Below are 23,565 nucleotides of genomic sequence, written 5' to 3' on the forward strand. Positions count from 1 at the left end.
AACGTGGTCAGGAGATCTGGGTCACAACTGAGCTGAACCCCCAGGGAATAAATTCAGGGTTTCTGTCTAGCGACTGAAGCATCTCAGCAGATTTCCTTTAGACCCTTGAATTTCCTAGATTTTAGTAAACATGAAATATTGCATGAGCAATAAATATTTAGTGCAGAAAAATTAGAAAAAAGTGGATGAGCAAAAAGGAACAAATAATCCCTATTCTCCCAGCAAGAGACAACCACTGTCACTATTTAGTATATTCTTTTGGATCAATCATCTGATCTTTCTGGGTATAGAAATAAACAAATATATTATACACAAAAATGAGGCCATGTTTTAATCCTCCTTTCACTAGCCAGTGACAAATTAATTATTGTAAATTTGTGTGTTTGTGTGTGTGTACATATAGACTCTCATTCTTAATGGCTATATAGTATTTCATTATGTTCCAATAGTTAGTTAACCAATCCCCTTTTATTGTATATTTAAGTATATTTTTTCCTTTCAGAAAAAAAGTATCATTTTTATTATTAATATTAATCCTTATTAATAATGGATGATGCTATTAAAGAAAAAACTTTGCTAATTTGATAAGTAATAATGGTATTTCATTGTTTTGGTGTTTCTAATGAGAGGCACATGTTTTCATAGATTTTGTGGACTATTAGTGTCTTTTCTTTGCCAAATTGCCTGATAACATTCTTTGCCAATTTTCCAATTGGAATGTTGTTATTATTTTTCTTATAGATTTAGGAGAGCTATTTATATTTCTTGTAGGTTTGGGAAAAGCACATTAAACATAGTTATCCATGTTGTAAATCTCCCCTAGTTTGTAGTTTGCCTTTTAATTTTGGTTTTGACTGTTTTTGGCATTCAACATTTCTATATGTGATCCTTTAAAAATTATTTTATTATGTCTATCTTTCATGTATACTTAGGATTATCTTCTCCATCTCCAGATTATATAAATATCCATTCACTTAAATGTACTTATATTGTCATATTTTTGGATTTTGCATTTAACTTTTCAATAAAATTGATTTTATATATAGTGTTAGAAAAGCTCTTATTTTTTTTTCAAATTAACTAATTGTTCCAATATAATTCATTTCTCTATCCAATAGAATTTAGATATCATGGTTGTCATATAATATATACTCATATAATCTTGAATCTGTTTCTACTCTTTAAATTCTGATCACAATATTTTGGGGTATTTTTAAAAAATTTAGTAGCAGTCTGAATTTATATCCAATTTCAAATATACACTTTGTTGGGTGTGGGAGTCTAATTTGGGATACCCCAAGGGTTACAATTAGATTCCCCAAACCAAGTCTTCAGAATGACTTCCAAATAATTATAAGGCATGTAGGGATCAAAAAGTAGCTTATAGTCACACCAGTTAAGAAAGGGCAACAGTTCAAATTAAGAAATAGTGTTCATGTAAATGTTTACAAACAAAAGGTAGAAAAATATTGGCCAGGTGAAATTTGAGTATGAAACCTTTCTGAATGTACTGAGAATTGGGGGGTTGGGGGGGGGGGAGGCAGCATACAAAAGAAAGGAAAGCAAAGATGGGAGAAAGAATAATGAGGAAATAAAAAGAGAATGAGAGAAGGAAAAAAGGTTTATTTTTTAATTGTCAAAAGAATACGTGTGTGTGTTTATGTGTGAACATCCATTGTAGTGATGCTTATGAATTCATGGCCATTTAATAGTTAATAAAACATTTGTTAAACCAAGGGCACACCACCAAAATGTTGGAAAGTATCTGGCTATTCACTTAACTGTTTAGTTAATTTCATAACAGCAACCCGGGCGGCAGAATTACTCATGTAAGTTTCCTACTCTGCTCTGTTAAGCCAGGTAATTATCCATCCACACTCCCTGAAAGCTGGGGGGGTCTAACCCAAACCCAGAAGCCTCACCTGTTGCCATTCAAGATTGAGAACAGCTAACTTTTCCTCCACTGGGTATAGGAGACTTTCCAGGGTTTGCAGCAACATTAGCATCCCCCAACGATAATACCAGCTAACCCAGTGTTTCCCAGCTCTTTGCCAATGGTTAGTTCTCATTCATTTTCCATCTAGAATTTTACGTGGGCCCATCCAGTTTTATCACCCAAAGAATCACAAAGAATTTACCTGGATCTCTGTTAAACTTCCATTTCTTTTGGACCATCCAAATAATTCATCACTGCTAAATGGATCATCCTTGCCCAATACTTCTCCCAGGTTGCCATGGAGACATTGCCTTTAACATCATCATATCACTCATGTTTGATGGATCTTCTCTTTTACCCTCCCTCCACTCAACTGCTGCTGTTGCTGGTGTTTTTTTTCACACCCAAATCCTCCACGTTCCTAAAGGAAATTTCCTTTGGCCTTGCTTGGTCTGTAGACTCTGCAGAGCCAACTTTGCCACAACCTCCACAGCCTCTGGGAATGATCATATTTTCCAAAGGAAAACCAGAATGTATGGTCTGACAAGATTTTTTTTTTTCTGAATTATGAATGAATTTGTATTTAAACTTCACCAAAGTCATAAAATAATTTATATTTGATTATATATTTAGTAAATAGCCTTTGGGGGGAGAAATAAGTGTAAAATTATAAAAATGGTGACTGATGCAGAAAATAAAAGATGTGTAATCACTGTGCCAATCACATATCCATGCGGAGCTACTTTCCTCTCTCTCCTCTCATATTCCATGAATTCTAGAATCCTAGCTCCTCCAGGAACAGCTCTGCCTTGATTACGTGGGAAGGTGAAACTCCCCAGATTTCACTAAGAATAATCCTACAGATCGTCTTCCAGCAACACTTCAAAATAGTAAGAGAAGCAGTTCCTCCTTCCAGACTCTGGGTTCCTTACGAAGCAAAGGGTGAGATTAGACTTAGATGCTTTTGAGCTTTTTCTAAGCAGTGGAAATAGTTTTTCAATGGAAATCTTACATGGAAAAAAAAAAAAAAAAAAAGCAAAAAGGTGAGCAAGAAAAGCAGAAGCTCTCCTGAAATGTCCAGGGCTCTGAGGAGCACAGTTTGAAAACCATTGGATTGGAAGACCCCTAGATTCCTTCCAAATTAGAGATTTTATTTTTATGATGTTGTTTGAAAAACCTCAAACTTCCTAAGCGAGATTTCTTAGGAACAGATGCAGGAATTGTATCTAGGAGTGAAGAATGGGGGTGGATTACTGTGCATTGCTCCAAGGTACCCCTCTTCCTCCAACCCATCTTGGCCCTTTGACCCCTCCTTGCAGGAGCAGCCAAGGCCCCAGAGCACCGGAAGTCACCTGATGCTAGGAGAAAACTTTCTTAGCCACGGCAATAGAGAAAAGCATCCTTCTTACATCAGCAGATGGTTGCAGCCTTTTGCTACTTCTGCAGCCCCTTCTTACAACAGACTCTTGGCTACTGTTGGAATTGTGCCTTGCCTAGCAATCAGCATCCCTCAGTAACTAAGAGCAGTGATTCTATCAGACCCATAATGCTGTTCCATGTCCCTAGCACACAAGAAGCCCTATGTCTCAAAGTAAATCCCTTTTATAAATCAAAGGCCGGATGATTAGATGCCAAACTCCAGTGGTTCTTAGAAAACCAAAGTGAATTGTATTTCTAAAAAATATCAACACACGTCTGCATTTAGATTCTGCTTTGAGCACAGGCAAAACACCTGTAAGTCATGATTAGACAGTTTCTCCAAAGTTTGTGTGCTCCCGTACATCAGAGGGGTGTCCCTGGCAGGTCACACAGGCAGGGCTGCCAGGTGCCTCTTTGGAAAAGGGACTTAAACTCCTAGAAGAAAAGACATCTGGGGAAAGAGGAAACAAGCACGATGCACTTGAACCAGGAGAAATGTTAGCTGCCAGCAGGCAAGGGAAATTCTGAGAACAGGTTGTTTACAGGATTGCCTTTTGGCCCAGGCCTGGCTGGATTTGCGTTTGAGACTTCCACATGGCACAGAAGTTATAAGTTAATTTAAAAAAATAAAAATAAAAAGGAGCGTTTCCTGAATTTTGCCATAACGCAAATGCCCAACCAGCACAGCTCAGGAACCACTCAGACAAAGTAACACAACAGAAAGAGAGGTTTTCCTTCCCACCCTGGAACAAGTCTTTGTATAGTTTTGGGATCTCGTGAGATCCCAGCCCAGGGAGAGATTTCACAGTGGGAGACCCTCACACCTTGGTGGGGGGTACGCTGTAGAACCTAGGGGTTACCTTGTCTGGCAAGAGGGAGTGGAGCAAAAGGATCCCCTGGAGAAGAGGCCCAATTTTTGAGCCTGCATGAGACCCTCCCCTGGAATACTCAGGGTGGGTGGGGGGTGGGCAGCGGGGTAGTTCATAGGGAATTTTTGTGAGTCCTTGGGGATAAGATCTAATGTAATATGATTTCTTATCAGTAACATGACCATACTAGCAAGCATAGGATGACGAGGCTTAGAGAACTTAGTTATTTTATTTTGATTTAAAATATAGTACCTTACTTGATCTCCTCCCATTATCCCTTGAGTCGTCACCAGCTGCAGAGAATTTAAGCCTGCCTCTGCTGGGGATTCTCTATTTGTCCCTCCACATCCATTCTCCACCCTTCTCTGTCCTGCCAGGGAAGGGAGTACACATTTTAAGGAACAAATCAGTAAGCACTTTTACCCTCTGGCTTCCAGGGAAATTCTGCCAGCGAGGGGTGCCAGCAGGAACCTGGCGGGCAGGGAAGAGAGAGTGCGGTCAGTGTATTTATTCTTTGGCTCCAACTCTACAGTGATATGATGGGCAAAGTCTATGTTCCTCCAGCAAAGCCCACCACAACTCTCCAGGGCCACCTTCCAAACTATAGCTGCCTCGAGGCTCTGATAAACAACCTCCCTTTGTCCCTTCTGGCAGGGTAGAAAATTCTTCTGCTTGCCTAACTCTGGGTGGACTTCACTATTCTTACCCCTGCCCACACTGCTATAAAGGGGGGCTCCTGGAGACCCTCCTCAGTCAACCAGATTGGGTGTGCCATCTCTTTTCCCAGAACCCTCAATAATACAATAATTTAATTGGTGGTGGTGCTAAGCTCAAACCCCAGCCTCCCAAAGTCCCCAAAATTTCAAAGCCTTGACTATATCACACTGTTAGATGCTTTTAAGGTATAAATAACCTTGTAATACTGCTTCCTTTATATTACAGCTCAGCCATTAGCACCGGAAGTCTCTCCAAAGTATGGAACCAACGTGTCTTTTCAAACAGGTGGCTTCACAGGGAGGGAGAGAGGGAGATTGGCCATTTCTGATTCTGTTCAAGCTCCTCTTTGAACGTAGGATGCATCTATCCAACAGGCTCGACACAAATGCACCCGATAAGCTCTGGGGGGCGAGGCCTCTGAGAATTAGAGGGTGGGTGGGACCCCATAATTCCCCCTGGAATGCACAGGACCCTTCAAAGCCATCACGCCTGCTGGGGAAGTCCACCCTCCAGAGCTGAATGCCAATATCCCGTGAGACGAGTCATGGAACTTTCCACGTCTAACCTAATGGGTGGCCCGTCCCCCCAATCCTTTCCTCTGCCTGGCTCATCTGACTCTGGGATTGAGCCCCTCTTCTAGGGTCAGCGGCCTGCATGCCCTGTGGCCCTGACACATCCTCCTTGGGGGTACCCAGATGTTCAACCGCCCAGCAGGGAGGAGACGGGGAGCCTGATGGGCTGGCTTACCTGTTCAGTTCCTGCCCCCATCCTGGCTACGTTTCCCAAACAAGGCCGAGAGCCAGAGATTATTTTTGCATGCAGCGCCGGTGCCTGAGCACATTTTGCTCCCTCCCCTCTAGTTCCAGGTACTGATAATAACCTGGACAAACAGCTGGGCCGGCCGACTTACGGCCAAGAGGCCACAGTGGCCAAGGAGGATCTGGGAACACCCAGAGAAGAGAAGGTGAGGAGTGGCGAGCTGGCTGCTGACATACCCTCCGTGTTCTCAAGGAAGAGGGTGAGCCTGGGAGGGTGCTGGGTCAGCCTTGGGGGCCCTACCACTGAGGCTGGATGAGGCACAGGCTACTGCTCCTTCTTAGTCCTTAGGGATGTCCAGACTTGGCTTCCTAATTTTTTTTTTAACTTTTATTGCAGTAATATATACATATAATCCAATCTTTCCCATTTTAACCATTTTTAGGAGTACAATTCAGTAGCATTAACTACATTCACAATGGTGTGCTACCTTCAGCATCATCCATTACTAAAACTTTTCCATCCCCCCCCCCCCCATGAAGCAATAACTCCCCATTCCCCACCTCTGCAGCTGGGAACCTCTGATCTGTTTACTGTCTCTATGAATTTGCTTGTTCTGGACATTTTATTTAAGTGGAATCATGCAATACTGGTCTTTGCGTGGGACTCAGCTGCCTTGAAGGCAGTGAAGAGACATTCATTCAGGCTGGCTTCTAGGGTTGAGCATTTGGAGGCAACAGAAAGAGACTATTCAAGGCCAAAGAGCTCCAGCTCAGAATTGTCACGCGGTTCTCTCAATGATCAAGGCACACTTGGGCTAAAGTTATTTTAGAGAGATGTCTGTTCACACAAACACTGTGAAGCCATTCTTTCCCCAAGCACCACACTCTCCGTTTGTCAAAATATTTGAAGAAGCTAATTCATGCCTCAAAAGGCACTCTCTCTCATGCACAAAGCTGCCAGGTTTGTACACTTCAGGCTTGAATGTCAAAATATCTCGGAAACTAGAGGTACAAGGACTGTGAAATCCAAGTGAAATGCCTTGGGGCTTACAATGTCACCAAGGGGGCAGAATTCACAACCAACGAGCTTCCTGGGAGGAAAGGAGAAGAGAGTCAGAGGCTCGAACCAGCACTGGACAGGTTAAGGGCCCGAGGGAAGTGGTATGGGGTGGTGGTTAAAAGCAGGGACTCGGGAGCCAGGGTTGCATGAAGCTGAGTCCCAACTCTTCCATTTTCTACTTGTGGGATCTTGAGAAAGTTTCTTAACTGTTGGTACCTCAGTTTCCTCAATGAGTTGGGTAATAATAGTACTGCCCTTACAGGATTGGTGGAGGATTAAATTAGCACGTGTTACAAGCTTAGAATGTTGCCCAGAAAAGAGCTAGAACCAGGTAATTCTTGGGCTACTCCACTGGGGCTGTAATGGACCCCACTGTCATGTATTGAATTGTGTCTGCCCCGGAAGACATGGTCAAGTCCCAACCCCGGGTCCCCTGTCCCCATTTCCTTTACTGGAAATGGGGTCTTTGAAGACGCGGTTGGTTAAGATGAGGACAAACTAGAACAGGGTGAGCGCTGATCCAATATGATTGGTGTCTTCATAAAAAGGGGAAAACTTGGATACAGACAGAGAAAGATACCAGGGATAAGGCCACATGAAGATAGAATAAGCTAAGTGATACAGCCACAAGCCAAGGAATGCCGACAAATTCCAGAAGCTCAAAGAGGCCAAGGGGATTCTCCCTACAGGTGGTCAGACGGAACCCACCAAAACCTTGATTTTGGATTTCCAGCCTCCAGAGCTGTGAAACAGCGAGTTTCTGTCGGTCTAGGCCCCCCAGTTTGTGGTACTCCGTCACGGTAGCCCCAGGAAGCTGAGGCACCCACCGAACCCCCGGCCCGTGTCAGAGACCAGAGGCCAGCAGCCTGCCACGCTCTCTGCCACCAGAGCTGCCAACCACGAGAGCTGTGCAGCCACAGGGGATTTTTTCCTCCATCAGAAACAGGTCCCCGAAGTACAGAACAGAAACTCGGCAACTGACATAAACAATTTCAAACAATAATTTCAGAAGACGAATGGCTCCATTTGGGCATCAAGGTTCCTCTCAGAGGCTTTCCTCCCTTGTTTATATGCTTCGTGGCTCGGAGCCATGAGTGAATTAAGCAGATGGCAAGCGCATGCCTGGAGTGGCTGGAGGGGCCTGTGTGGAGAGAACCTGCCATTTGACCTTCTTTCCTTGAAAGCTTGTGCCTGGGGAGGTCCTGGAGAAGAGGGACGCTGACTTAGTCTCCCTGTGGCCATCCGTTCACACGTTCTGGGGCCAGGGGCTCTGGGTTCAAGTCCGACTCTGCCATTTTCTGTGCAGTGTGTGTGAATTTGGGCAAGTCATTAGCCCTGTCCAAACTTCAGATTCCCATCTCTACAAGGAGGAGATATACCCACCTTTTAGGGTAACTGTAACGATCAGGAAAGGACTCCTTTCTCAAGGATAAAATGTGACCCAAATCTTAATGAGGTTAACGTAGACCCTGCTCAAATAGCTGAAGAATAGAGGGGAATTAGAGTTTGGAACAAAGGACTGGGTTTTTTGAGGGCAAGGAAAAATAATTGTCCCCACACTAAGAAGAGACTTCCTTCCACCTGGCTGTGATCCTTGAAGATAGATTTAAGTTCTTTTGAATTCCTAAATTAAGCCTGTGGTCTTCTCTACAAGCATTTATAGCATTCCATTGCCTTTTCTGATTATAAAACAAAAGCATTTTGATTATAGAAAATTTGGAAAACGTATGAAAGTTTCAAGATGGAAAATGAAATTAATGGTAATTCAAACCCGCAGATATAACCAATACCTGCTTCCGATTCACATGTATAAAAAGACGTCTACTGTACAATTTCTCAAGAATTGGGATTGGGTTCTGTACACAATTTTGAAACCTCGTTCTGACATAATAAACATCTTTCCATTTCATTAAACTTCTTTGAAGGCACCGTATTTAAGGTACATGTTTTATCCCATTGCCAATGCATTTAAACATTCTCCTTTCTTTGGACATTTCAAGTTTTCCCCTCCAGTTTTCTGTAGTGTGTATAACATTGCAAAGGGCATCCTTACATAAGTCTTTTATTTCCCCCATACTCTCTAGGGAGAGAGGGACAGAGGGACAGAGGGATAAAGGGAGAGAGGGAGAGAAGGGGGTGGATTTAAGTGTTTATCTGAAATGCTTACAACCCTGCCTTTAAAGTTTGGGAAAACTGTCAATGTAGGTATATTAAAAAAAAAAAAAGAGTAAATGTTGGAAAATAATCTTAGCCCTACGATTATAAGGCACAGGGTTTTGAAGCAATCAAATATAACACTTACAGACATTTTCTGCCTCTGGAACATTCCACGGCATCAGTTTCTTATCTGTGAGTTGAGCCCAGCCCCCTCTGCAAAGGCTGCCTCTCTACGAAGCCAAGGTTACCTGGCTGTCCCCGTGTCTCATTCTGTCCTCCTGTCCCAGCCAATACCATGTCCGACTTGCTGACTTCTCGCCACTCCTCTTAAACTAGCTCTTCCAATCTTCAAGCCAGTGGACATGGCTACGACGTGAGAAGAAAGCTTCAAGCAGAGGGGTCATTTTGATGAGAGCCCCTGGCTTCCATGCCAAGCACCTGCCTTTTTCAGGGCATTGTTTGCACCACCCGAGGGCTGTGTATTTCTCAGGAGGACCATGGGGTGGACTTGGTCCTGGGAACACAGAGATCAGGGTTCCCTTGTGGGTTTTACTACTGAATTTACCAGGTGACCTTGGGCAAATTTCTTAAAGTCTCTGGACCTCAGTCTCCTCTTCTGTACGGCCAGCCTTGCAATCTCACGGAGTTGGTAAGACAATAAAAACATAACAACTGATGTGATTTTTGGAGGGAGAGGGAAGGGAAGTTTATGCACCATAGGAATATAAGATTGTACAATTTAGCAGCCCTCTGTTCCCTCCAGAGAAGGCACTTCTCCTTGGTTTTATTTTTAGACAGAACAGTATTTTTAATCATACGAGTGGAGGGTTTGGAGCTTGAAACTCGGCCATGAGCCTTTACTAAATCCCTTTAGCCGGCGGTGTCCACTCTGCCGGGTCCCAGGGACCCAGAAGGGACAGAGCTGGGATCCCAGCAAGACCTCTCTGAAGAATGAGAAGATTACCATGGTCGCCTCAAAAAGGTTTCTGAAGTGACGGTATGCACAGAAATCACTCTACAGAATACAATTTAAATTCTATAACAAAGATAATTATCTTCTTCACTCTAAAACACAACCTGGGGTGAAGAGTTATATGAATAGCTAGGCAGCAAATCTTAAGAGATAATCATTAGAGGCCAGTCATTGCTAATTTAGAAACTATGATATTTTATAATAACATTTAAATGATTTATCAAATATCATAAATTAATGCACCATCACATTATAATATAAACAGTAATGTGATAATTAATATATAACTAATATTAATGTATGAATGAAATAGCTGCCACTCACTGAGTACATAAACACACCCCTGTACTGTGTCGGCACGTTTTACACACATTTCCACTGAAGGCTCCACAGTGGAAGCATTTTTGTTCCCACGTTTACAAATGGAGAAATGGAGGTTCAAGAGCTTATTGGATGTGAGCCAGTTCATACAATCAGTAAGGGCGGAGCCAGGATTTGAACCCAAGTCACTCAGGCTCCAGAATCTCTACCACAATATACACAATATTCAAATTCTCCAATGTAAATTAATATTAGGGGATTCCAGGTTGTCCCTTTCTTAGCTGAGGAACATTCTCTCTGTTGTAATTTGAGTGTGAACATGCTTTAAGATTGATGGGAATTTAGGAACAACTTAAATCTCCTGGGTACCCCACCAACTCCTATTTCAGTTGCACCTCAGAAAATGTATCTTTAACTCCCCCTATTATTCCATGACTTAAAAATAAGCAGATAACACTCCCTGCCAACTGACACCACCAAACCCTTTGACGTTTATTTTCGAACAGAATAAAAAAGTAAAAGAAAATTTACTCAACCTCACGGCCCTGAGTATATCACTTTGGAAATGCGTCTGTCCAAACTTTTTCATGCCTATGTTTTAACGGTTTTTGGAGTATTTGTGGTGTGTTTGATTCCCAAGGGGGTGGGTTTTAAATATTTCAACTTTTAAATGTATTTTCTATTTTTACTGCCTTATAGTCAGGAAATGAGCCTGAATTTTATAATTTCTTGAGATGTTTGCATGTGCGTGTTGAGGGACAGTTAAAAACCATCCCCTAATATTTTATGTTAAGCAGATTTACAACATATAATCTATCAAGTTAACTTCATATATTACAGTCTTCATGTCCTCTAACTCCTCATTTGAATTTTTTCTGCTCAATTAAAGGCTTACAGAAATGTGTTGTTTTCCCACTATTATGATCTTCATTTCTACTGGTATTTTAAATATATTTTAAGAATCACCTAGGTAAGATAGCAATACATTCTTATCTTAAAAGATTCAAATGATACAGAAGAAAAAAGCTATTTCCTTACTCCCATCCCTGGGATATCACATAACAGTTTGTCATATATCCTTGAAGATTTTTTCCATGCATTTATATATAAATAATTTTTATATATAAATGAAAACACAAATGATGTCTCACTGTTTCATAATCTGCTTTTATAAAAATGGTATGTCTTAGAGATTTTTCCATGTTGGTTCATATAGAGTTTTATCATTTATCTTTTGCTCTGCATCCTATTTCATTGTATTTATGCAATGTTTAAATATAATTATATCACAATTTAGTTTACCATGGCCCTACTGATGGGTGTTTACATTGTTTCCAATGCTCTTTGCCATTATAAACTATGGCATAATAAAGAGCTCTGTGTATACAAGTACTTTCTTAGATAACTGGAAGTTTTTGAGGTTCATTTGAAATTCTATAGACTTTCAAATTGTTTCCTTTGGGGCTTTAAGACAAGATATGCTTGCTCACCAACCAGACATACGTGCCTATTCCTCAACAATTGTTCTAATACTTTAATATTTATCAATATTTTAAATTTTTGCTAATTTGATATTTGAAAGAATATAGATGCTTGTTCATCCAAATTGCATTTCCGTGAATTCTAGTGAGTTGAGTATTTCATATGTTTATTGACCATTTTACCCCCTTGCATTGCCTGGCTTTATCCTTTGCCATCTTTCTCTCGGGTTGTTTGCTTTTTTCCCTTATTGTTTATACTAGCCCTTTTAATAATTTCATCATCTGGCAGACATATTTTAAGTATTTTCTTTCCATCTATTTTTGACTTTTAAATGTGTTGTTGTGATTTTTATTTTTCATGCAGCATTTTAAACTGTTTAAGTGGTCCAATATGTCACTCTTTACTTCTACTTTGACCTTGGGGTCATGATTGGGAATGCTTGTCTACTCCAAGATTATAAAATTATTCCCATCTATTTTTTTCTAACATCTTATGGATTTTCTTAGCTCTTTAATCCACCTGGAATTTATTTTTATCATATAATAAAATAGCTGAGTTCATTTCCAAATGGATACTCAGTTTTCCAATAACTTTCATTACATATCTAATTGCTAATTTGAGAAGCCATCATTATCAGAAATTAATATATACATGTGTATGTATGTGTATAGAGTATATAATATGTGAACACACACACACACACACACACACACACACAAACACACAGAGTCTGTTTTACTCCCAATGCTAATAACTAGATATTTCTTTTATAGCTATGTTTGGTATCTTAGGGCAAATGTCTTCTCAGTTTTTAAAAATTTCTTGAACTTTCTCTCAAATAAAGACTTATTTAAATTGTCAAGTTACATTAAAAATTCTGTTTTATTGGGGGGGATGGCATGTAAAATGTATAGACTAATCAGTAATAGAATCAAGCGGTGTGATAAATCACTGTTTAGGAAATGGACAATGATGGCGACTGGATATATGCCAAGAGTCGTAGTCCAGAAAGAGGTATCTTAAATCCCATGGTGGGGGATGTGGGGAGCTTTAGGTTGTAACAGAGACATAGTACAGTGCGATGATACAAACTTGGATTCAGACCTGGTCTCTACCATTTAGCTGCTTCCCTGGGTATAAAGTGGAGATAATCACCCCTATCTCATAGTGTTACTGTAAGGATTAAATGAGATAATAGGAGCAAAGTGCCCACAGATCCTCAATAGGGACTAGCTGTCCTTAATGAGCCATCAATCTTGTTTGGAAACAGGAGGTCCTGGGCAGGGTGAATTACATCCTCTAATAAACACATGCTCTTACTCTTGATCCCTGTCCCTGTGGGTGTGAACCCATTGTAAACAGGACCTTTTGAAGATGTTATTTTTAGTTAAGGTATGGTCGTGGGCTGAAGCCAGGTAGGTAGGCCTTAATCCAGATTATTGGAGTTCTTATACAGAGAACCCAGAAGTCACAGAAGCTAGAAGGAAGAGCACATCGCCATGTGACAGGAAGCAGAGACACAAGCCAAGGAACCCCAAGGATGGCAGCCAGCACCCGGAAGCCACAGACTCCCGGGAGAAAGCCAACCTTGCCGATGACTTGAGTTTGGACTTCTGCTGGCTTCAAAACCATGACCCGACAAATTCCTGTTGTTTACACCAACCCATTGTTTGGTATTTGTCATGGCAGCCTGGCAAACTAAAACAGTCCCCCAAATAGTGGACCACATGGAACTTGCCAAAGGTATTAGGCAGCCAACGAGGCAATCCTTTTCTTTTTCATTCTCTACTGAAAAGATACAAAAGGCTCACTGATCAACAATCACCACTGGATAAGTGCCCAAAGTGACTCCGAGTTAGTTGTTCTACACGGGCAATGTTTGGCACTTGTTTTCTGAAATGGTCAAGGGAGAGATTATGGAAATAGTCCTAGGGCTGTGCTTGGTAGATTTTAAGTGCTCCAGAAACACCAGCTACCATGGTGGGTCATACAGATTCATATTCATAATTCCCATATTCACCCTAAACAATAAGTATACCATAAAACAATGAAAAGGAAGAAAGATTATGTGAATGAAGATCTCCATAAGAGTGTTTTTTACAATAATAAAAATGACACCAGGCTTAATTTTCCAATACAAAGGGAATGGCTTAGTAAATTACTATACACTGACAGGTTGGAACATGACATAGTCTTTAAAATAAAAATTATGCTACTATGTAGCCACTTGGAAAAATACTGATATTATGCTGATTGAGAAAAAAGGCTGACTATAAACTTAGGTATGCACTTTGACTACAACTTTGCAAACATTTTTATGCATCTGGACAAGGACAGGAGAGGAACACAAATAAGAAAGACATTTAAAGAACTGAGGAGATTATTGTTGAATTAACGTTGAACAACATTTTCTGGATTTCACCTTTTTTGGAGCTTTGTAGCCCTGTCTGAAGCCTGAATATCAAAAAGTTCTCTGTGGAACTTTACCTCAGACTGAAAAACCAGTATAACCAGTCTTGAGGAGAACAAGGTTAAGTGACTTCCTAAAGGGAGGGCGTTTCCAGAAACAGGAAAGGTAGAACAATATATGGGGTATTTTCCGGTTACTTAACTTCATTTGTGGAATGGGGATATTCCCTGGGGCTGCTTGACTACTTATGTATACTTATCAATTATATTTATTCGTGTAAGCATCTACATAATATATTTATAAATAAATATTTTTAAATAAATGAAATGATAAACATTTTATTAATAAAAATAAAATAAGTATATATTTTATGAGGAACAACTGATGATTTTGCACCACATAAGAGGTCAAGGGGGAAAGAGATCGAGGTTGATGGGTGGACACCTTATGTGGAAATTCTACTTGCAGTGCTAGGCAAGACATACTAAGTATTTAAAAGGCTGTGTATTCATTCATCATTGCTATAAGAACCAGGTAGCAGCCAAGTTTCTGCACCTGAGGGAACCTAATAAATAAGTTGGAAAATACTACAGTGATTTAATTCACTTTAAATTCTACTGCTTCTCTAGTGATGAAAGGTGGCTGAAAGGAGCATCAGTTGGTGAGACTGTGCAACTTGAATCTAACATGCTCTCAGTACTTTACAGGGGAATGTGAGAATAAGGGGAAAAGAAAGAAATTATTTTTGCTTAAAGGCCATTTTCTGGAAAAACAAAAGTCAGGAATCAGCCTTATTTATTCTAAATTTCTTGGAATAAACAATGTATTTTATTTTAACAAAATCAGAGTCCTAAGAATAATATGTCAGAATAATGACCAAAATCTGGTTAAGTAAAACTTGACTTACTAGCTATTCTAGATGATATCAGAACAGAAGTTAATGCAAATTATTTGACTTTAAAAAGAAAATGAAAACAAAACAAAACACTATCTACTTAGTAAAGATGAATCTGAGCATTAAAATCATTAAGGCTGCAAAAATGTTACATGGCTGTTGGGTTTCTCTTTTTTAATCCTATTTATGTCCATGAAAGCCTTTCAGCTATTCCATGCTTTTCCCTTTTGCAATTCATATACCCACAGGGAGAATAAGGATTTCTTTCTTAGTACCAAAAAAAAAACCAAAACAAAACAAAAAAAATCAATGATGCTAGGAAGGTCTTTCCCTCATACTGTCATGGGACACAAAAGGTATGGATAATTTTACCACCATAGAAACAGAAGCCCAGTGAGTGGAGTTGATATTCCCAAGATCATGAGCAGAAAGCCAGGGTGCCAAGCTCTCACCATGCTCCTCCCGCGGAGGGCAGCAATGGGACTGGGAGAGCAAGTACCTGTGAAACACACCTGCAGGCTCCTCCTTCCTGATCTGAACAGAGATGCAAGATAGCTGGTCACCATACTCGAGGTGACCAGTGAACTCTTGTTAGCTAGAAGGAAATCAAGGAGAGGAAAGACCATTTTACCCCCTATTCAGGAGCTCCTGTGCAGACCATTACACTCCATTACATCTCTTATTCAGGTGTGGTTTTTTTTGAAGTATGTAATATTCTAATGTGGAGTTGAGCACTTCTGCCATTCTCCAATTTAATCCAATGCGATTAGAATCCATTCAATTGGGTTCAATCCAATTTGGCAAAAATCTCATTGACCGTGTCTGTCATATACTCTGGCAGATCAAAGATGAAAGCCACTCGTTCTGGTCTTAAAGAATTTATACTTCTTTTATAAAAACCCTTAGGTACCCAGTGCTGGATTGTAATAATCCTTCAACCATGTCACACGGTTGCACAATCATTATTGGCCTATAAGTGACCCTCATTTAATTAATTAGCCTAGTAATAAGTGCTTGTAAAACTACTGCCCAACAAACACCACCAATAACCTGCTTCTAAGCCCTTATCCCTTTCTTTCATCTCTCCCACTTCAGAGGTAACTACTATTCTGAATTTTGTATTTATATTTACTCACTCCCTTTCCTTTCTAGTTTTAATACATACACACCATCATACATGCCTGAAAATACAGATGAAATCTATATTGTTACTTTTGTTTGTTTTTCAATAGTCTTTGGGGGACAAATAAAATGCATCCTTTCAATACATATTTAATGGACACCTTCTCTATGCCAAGCAATGGTCTAAGTGCTAGGCAATAAAGCTATTAAAAACAAACAAACAAAAATCTCTGCACTTATGGAGTCTATATTCTAGAATGGCAAGACAAATGATAAACAAGTGAAATGTAAAGTATGACAGACAGGGATAAGAGCAATGGGAAAAAAGAAGGTGAGGAGGGTGAGGGGGTTGGGGTTCTTACAGCAGTAATTAAGATGGTGAGAAAAAGCCACATTGTGCAGAGGACATCAAATACAGTCGAGGCTTGAGGAGAGAGAACAATGATCTCAAGCAGACGACCTGAGCCAGACCTGAATGTTCCTTTGGCTTCTTAAAGAAGTTTAATTCCTTTAGGAATTAGAATGCACCCACCGTTTAAGGTCCAGCTAATTGCATTCTCAGGTAGGACACCCGCCCACACTTCTGAAGGCACAGATCGCTGGAACCACGTCCAGGGCATGCTAACGGAGGGGTAAGTTCTGTAGGATAAGGATTGTGTCCAGTCTGCTCACCAGCTGCCTCCCCCTCCACCCCAGCATGTGATTGCCCATTATAAGGGAAAACATTGAAGAAATATTTGCTGAATGAATGAGTGAATGAATACATACATAATTCCCATGCAGAACTTTTTGGGTTGCATGGCAGTCATTTATTTACCAGCCATGAGGATGCACTGTGATGTACAACCCCTTGCAGAGGGTATGGAAGTCTGACACCTAGCAAATAACAGAGGTTTGAGGAATGACAGGGAAAGCGAGTACGTAAGCAGCCAGAAAAGAAAATCATCAGAGGTCTAACTAGGGTGGATTGGGTGGGCTGACCAGTAGCCTGGATATAAGATTAAGCCCATTAAATAAATCGCTGCCAGAAACTGTGAGATTCTCTGTTCAGAGCAGAATTTCCCACTCTATGTTTTTTGTTTGTTTATCTGTTTTGAGCTAAACCTGTCCTATGAGATGCTATGTGCATAAAAGTGAAGCACTTTGGGGAATCACTGAACTTTTTAAGAGGTTCATAATGTATATTAGAAATCTTGAAGTCTTCAAGAAATCCTGCAGTTAAAAAAAATAAGTTTAATTTTCTAGTATACCCCCACCACCTATTTATTTCCCACCTAACAAATGTTAACATCCAGTAAAGCTAAACTTTTGTGGGAACAACCTGAGGAAAACACTGGGATTGTGACTGGATAACCCATTTTTTTTATGAGAAAACTTCTGCCCCATGTGAGCAGCAGAAAGAAAGTCTGTAAGGCAGAAGTATTTTGTAGGTGTGGAAGTTGGGGGGTAGGCAGGATAATTCCCCCCCAAAGATGTCTATGTCCTCATCCTCTTTAACTTAGCCTTATTCTCACTATATCTAGTAGAAATTCCCAAAAGGTTTTGATGGAACAAGCTTTCCCCATTTAAAAAATATCCTATTGGTCATTTCAATAGCAAGTTATAAGTGGGGAATAGTTAAGGTTTTTGTGTTCAAGCAGGCTTCTCATCCAAAAGTCGTCAGTGAAATTCTGAAAGGAGGACTGAGCACATGAAGCAATTTAAATGCATATCCTAGAATTCTGTGTTATGTTCATGGTGGCAGATGTGTGTGAATTATTCTTTCACTCAAGGAGTATTTATTGAGCATCTACTATATGGACAGCCTCCCTGAGAATACAGAAGTTCAAAATAGACACAATCAATGCTTTTATGATGTTTATATAGTCTTTAAACTTTTACAAAAGTAACCAGGGCATTCGTTTGGAAAAAATATCAAGTCTTAAAGCTGGAAGCAACTTCAGAGATGAACCAGTCAAAATCCTCTATTTTAGATATGACAAAAATGAGTTATAAAGAGGTCTATTACATGAAATATACATATGTATTACATGTTATGGGAAAGGAACTCTGCTTGGTTAAAATAGTTTTGTCCTAGACTAAAAACAAAAACAAAAACAAAAACAAATCAAGATAGGATCAGGGTCTGGCTTTTCTTGAGCTCATGGTAGACAGTTCTTCACAATTATCTATTATCTATTATGGGAGAGATATGGCAGATGTCATTTTAAACAGTGATCAAATGTGGCATCACCTATATATTACAAACACTGGTATCCTGTGCCTTCTGATGAGGTGCCCTGTATGTACACAATAGCATTTTGTCCTTTCTTGCAAAAACATTTAACCTTAATCTAATTATAAGGAGGCAATTGGACAAATCCAGATTTGGGATATCCTATAAGACAAGCAACTAGGCAAACAACTAAATGATTGGATCCTGGACTAAATTTAAAAAAAAAATTGTATTAGAAATTATTGAAACAATGGAATACATTTTAATACATATCATATATTAAATATTATTTTATCAATGTAATAGAGGTGTGGTTACGTAGGAGACTATCCTCGGAGATAGATACTCATGTATTTAGGGGGAAAGTGTCATGATATCTGCAATTTACTTTAAAATGGTCCAAAGAGAGAGAAAAAGGAAGCAAATGTGGTAACATGTTAACCTTTTGAGAATCGAGATGGGTATTCTTTCAACTTTTTGTAGATTTGCAATTTTTCAATGTAAAATAATTGGAGGGAGACATAAAACTAGACCACTAACTCTCATAAGAACTCAAGAGCCATTCAGAATTAAGAGCAGTCAGGATTGTACCAGGAGGCTATAATCAAATTATCACAATAAACAGATGTGAGTCCTACATAAAAATACTTTATGGTAAAACCTTGGGAACTGGTGCCTCCATCCAACCTCTTAATTAGCAGGAGAGAAAATTCAGTACCAGAGATGCTAAGTATGTAGCTTAAAGTTGAAAATAGTCATCTTTTTAGACCATCTGAAGGATGGAGAAAAGAGAGAAGATATAGGGGCTGGTTTTTAGGTCCCCCCCAAGATGCCCCTTGGTTTCTCTGGAAGGACAAACAGCCAGTTGGAGATGTGGGAGGTCATTGCAGGTAAAAAAATAAATAAATAAATAACACAGTGTTGCTGGGTTTCACTGCCCCCACCTCAGCTCAGTTTAGCCACAGCTTCCCCAGTGCCTGCTTTGAGTGTCCCTTGGCTTCTTTTCACTGCACCCCAAGATCTAGAGCCCACATGGCCAAGCACCAGCCTGCCTGCTCAACTTTTCTTCTTCCTTGCCAGGAAGCCAGCAGTGAAGCTCCTGAACCCATATCCTGGCTCTGCTCCAGGGCATCCAGAATTCAGCCGCCTGGTACCCTCTCCCCATCCCGAGTCTCCTGCTTCTATGTCTAAAAATGCAACTTTTGAGGTTTTTTTTTTATTTGAGTCTTTGGGTACCAGGAACCCCAAAAGCATAATAGGATGTGGGTCAGGGGCAGTAAAGGGTATGGACTAAAGGCCCCTGAGACTGCAGGTGGGGTTGCCAGGTAAAATACAGGATGCCCCAGTAAATGTGAATTTCACATAAACAAATAATTTTTTTGGTATAAGTATATCCCAAAGGTTGCATGTATTTTTATTTGCTGAATCTGGCTACCCGGAATGTAGGGGATGGGGCTGAGGTCACAGCAGGGACCGGAGCTCACCTTTGTTTGGGATGTTTGGGATGAGAGGGAAGAAAGGAACAGAAGAAGGAGGCAAAGGAAACATAACAGTCTTTTAGTAGCAAAATCTGTTAATAGACCTCTCTCTGCATTTGATCTTTTGCATGAATTGTGTGCATGTGTGTATATGTACACACACATATGTGCCCCTGTGTTTTGTGTGCCCAAGGAATATATCGAGACAAGTTGTGGACACTGACACTGATTACAGACACTGCAAAAACAACAGTGAGATCAAAACGGTAAAAATACAGTCAGTTTTAAAGTAACACTAATTATCACATTTATATAAACCACCTTGTCTTTATGCCCAATTGCCACGCCGTCCACTCACAATTCTGCTTGTCGCTAGTAAATATTTGTGTTCTCCGAGAACCATCCGTTAGCAAAGGGGTCTGAGGAATCTTCTAGTCCACGTCTACATTTACAAAGTAACCAAGGTCTAGAGAAAGGAAGTGACCAACCCATGCTGCCCACTCTCCGTTAAGATGAAAAATAGAACGGTGTTTGTTGAGCACTTACCAGGCATTGCTGTAAGTGCTCTACTTGAATTAACACCTTGACTCGTCCCAACACCCCCATCATCATCTCTATTATGATGAGGCAAACTGAGGCACAGTTCCGTGATTTACCCAAGCCCCAAGGTAATACATCCAATAAAAGGAGGAGCCTGCTGGAGACCCAGCTAATCAAGCTCTAGAGCCACTCATGCATCCATGACACACTGCAACTTCTCAAATAAGATTAGTTCATATCATGGAACATGTTCAGTCACATAAACGTTTGCGGTTAATTGCTCACGTAACATGACTTTGTACTTAATAACAAGGTCATTCAAGTACAGCTGATAGAAATTCGGTAACACGCTATCGCAGCGCCATGTCAGTTTCAGAGATAAAGCAGTCAACTGCTCGCTTACAAACAAGTCCTATGTCAGGGAACCTTCCAGCATGACAAGAGAGCCATTTCGTTTCACTTATTTTATGGACTATTTTTAATGAAATAAGGAATGCTGGTATCTACTATCAAAGCAAACATTAGTAGCGAGATAGAAACGGTTTTTTGAGTTTACATTTTGAGTCGCTGATGAAAGAAAACTAAAAAAAAAAGAAAACAGAGCAAATGGGCAGGCGGGGGAGAAAGACATTGAAATAGAAGAGCCATCCTTGCCCATCGTCAGCCACAAATAAACCAAGTTCTATTAGGGAGAGGCCCTCTTTTTAGCATGTTGCCAGCCAGTCTCCTGTGCTAGTGTACCTATAGTGACAATTATATCCAACAAGAATAATCACTGTTCTCACCATTATATTTTCTTAGTTTTATACTTTCACTTGTTTTCCCCTAACCCCCTTCTATCTTTCAGGAGATTATCAACCCCTTGCATCTCGGATGACTAAACCACTGTCAATTTCCAGCTCCAGTTTCCCTGTTTATCAAAGGTGGAGGATTAGCATGATTGTTTTTTGCTTTGATACCAGGTTTTCCCAAAACTGGCCTTCCTTGTGACACAAACCCTGTCCACGTTTTATTTATTTATTTATTTATTTATCAAGTGAGGCTGGACTTCTAAAAGACATCAAGACTCCACAAACCCGCTAAGATGGAATTGGAACACGGCAAAAAAAAAATTATGTCTTCCCTCTCCACTGCACTTAACCCGAAGGAAAGATTCTTTCGATGAGCCTGTTTTGCAAGCCTACTCTCAAGCATATCACAAAACCCTTTGAGAAACAAACCAGCCCCCTTTCCCCACCCCGAAATTAACAGTCCGACAAAGGGCGCACGTGAAATGAATGTAGCTTCACGCAAAACAAAGCTACATCCTCTGTACTTCAGAAAGGGGGCAGTGTTGCCTTGCAGTTTTGACCAAAATTACAAAACCGCAGAGATGCTGCAAATTAACAGACCGACCACCTCACCTCACCGGGAAAGGACTGGCTTATTCTCCTGCCTAACTCAGTGGCTGACACTCCAGGGGCTTCAGAGCCCCCTTAGGCTGGCACTCACATGAGCTTTTGAGTTTTTATCTCCTCCCCAACAGGGCACATCCTTAAAAAAAAAAAAAATCTCCAGTTGACCCACAGACACCTGACACCAGGAGGCATCTGGGAAAGCCTCAGGTGAGCCTTTCTTCCCAGCATTGGTTCTTCTCGTTTCTTGAACCATCATCCCAAGTGAAACACTGAGAGACTAAGGGTCAGAACTTAGAAAACCTTCTATCCTTCTATCACCTGCTCTGTCGGATATTCACATCAGAGCCCTTATAAAGGTCATCCGTCTTCCAAGTAGGAGTTCTACCATTATCGAGCGGTTTATTACCATTTTCATAAAACCAATATCCACAGAGCTGCTTGAGAAGAAAACCACAAAGGCATGCATCTCCCTGCCCAACATAAGTGTCAACCCCACACACTTACGGCCGAGATGCACACGAACCCTCCGCGAGGGTTGGTTAGAGTGTCCGCCCGTCCCTTCCACTCACCTTCACTCAGAGGCCTCAGAAGTTTCTCTACGCACCACTAACACAGAAATTTAGGGGAAAATTCTCCATTTATAAATATCAAATGGTTTGGGAAAAAAATATTTGTGGCACTGGGCTTTTTTTGTTGTTGTTTCTACAGTGATGTCATTTTAAATACTTGGTGTGCTCCAAATTTGCTATTTTTACTTCCCCCAAGTGACTTTTTTGGGAAATACATTTGTTTGGATTAGCTACATTTTAAGTGACACCGTACCTAATACACAACAACAAATTCATCTCAGCAATTACAATCCATTTTATGCCGCTCCCAAACTTGAAATTCCTTATTTGTTCACACTCAAAGTTGTTCTTTTTGGGTGCACCCCCTCCAAAATGTCTACTCAGTGGAGAGACAGAAAGAGAGAGAGAAGATGGATTGGCCTTTTCACAACAAAACCACACTCAACAACTCAAAGCAGGTAGTCGGAAGGCATTGGTGTCCCCCCAAATCAATAAAACCCCTCACTTCCAAAATATGCTTTGGGGGAACACAGTTGAGGCGGCCACCGCAGGCTCTGGAACATTTATTGGCAAACCGTCTAGAGGGGAGAATGGCAGAAGAGGAAAGTTGAGGAAGGAATGCTCAATGCCTCAGCCCTACCTGATCTGAACTTGCTCCTAATCAGCAAAGAATGCTCAGACCCCAGAAGCGTCATGGTGATTCTCAGCACGCCGCTGGGCCCCGTGCCAGGCGCCCCCCGACTTCCACCAGCAACAGGCTCCCAGGAGCCGCCGCTAACAACCCAGAATGCATCCAACGCTCCGAGAGCTCCCCTGGGCAGGGCAGTGGCAGCCGGGGACCGGGGTCCCAGGCAAACCGGCGGCCCCCCTGGCTGAGCGGGGCTGATCAACTCTCAGCCGGCAGGTAGGAGCCGCCTCCTCCTCCGAGGCTGGCCGCGGGCAGCGGCATCCCAGGCGTCCTTGGCTGATGTCATCGGCTGCCAGCGATTGCGGAGTATCACCGCCACGCCTTTATGAAGGTCCCAAGTTTGCTATCTGATACTCTTTACTACTGACAGGAGCTCAGCCAATCAGAAGCGGGCGAGCGTGGCTCGGGACCCTGGCGCCGCCAGCGCGGGACGGGGACCCGCGTCTTAACTCTTTGCAGCGGGCTGGGCAGACCCGGAGGCGCAGGGGGCCGGGGGACCCGGGGCCCGGGGTCGGGATCCCTAGGCGTGGGCAGAGCCAAGGAGCTGGGATTGCTTGCT

At 41.2% G+C, this 23,565-nt stretch overlaps 1 protein-coding gene across 3 annotated transcripts in view; it reads right to left on the reverse strand.

The window, feature by feature from the left end:
- MYOCD (myocardin) overlaps positions 1-23,289 on the reverse strand; it is a 100,258-nt gene extending 76,969 nt beyond the window's left edge. For 2 of the 3 annotated variants that reach the window (XM_037810308.1, XM_037810307.1), the window contains exon 1: positions 22,959-23,289. In XM_037810308.1, coding sequence (XP_037666236.1) covers positions 22,959-23,013 — 55 coding nt within the window. In that variant the 5' untranslated portion in view covers positions 23,014-23,289. The remainder of the gene's footprint in view (positions 1-22,958) is intronic. The other variant, XM_037810309.1, reaches the window with a different exon arrangement.
- Positions 23,290-23,565: the final 276 nt, after the last annotated feature.

The sequence above is a fragment of the Choloepus didactylus genome, chromosome 18, assembly GCF_015220235.1.
Source record: "Choloepus didactylus isolate mChoDid1 chromosome 18, mChoDid1.pri, whole genome shotgun sequence".
Classification (NCBI taxonomy): Eukaryota; Metazoa; Chordata; class Mammalia; order Pilosa; family Megalonychidae; genus Choloepus; species Choloepus didactylus.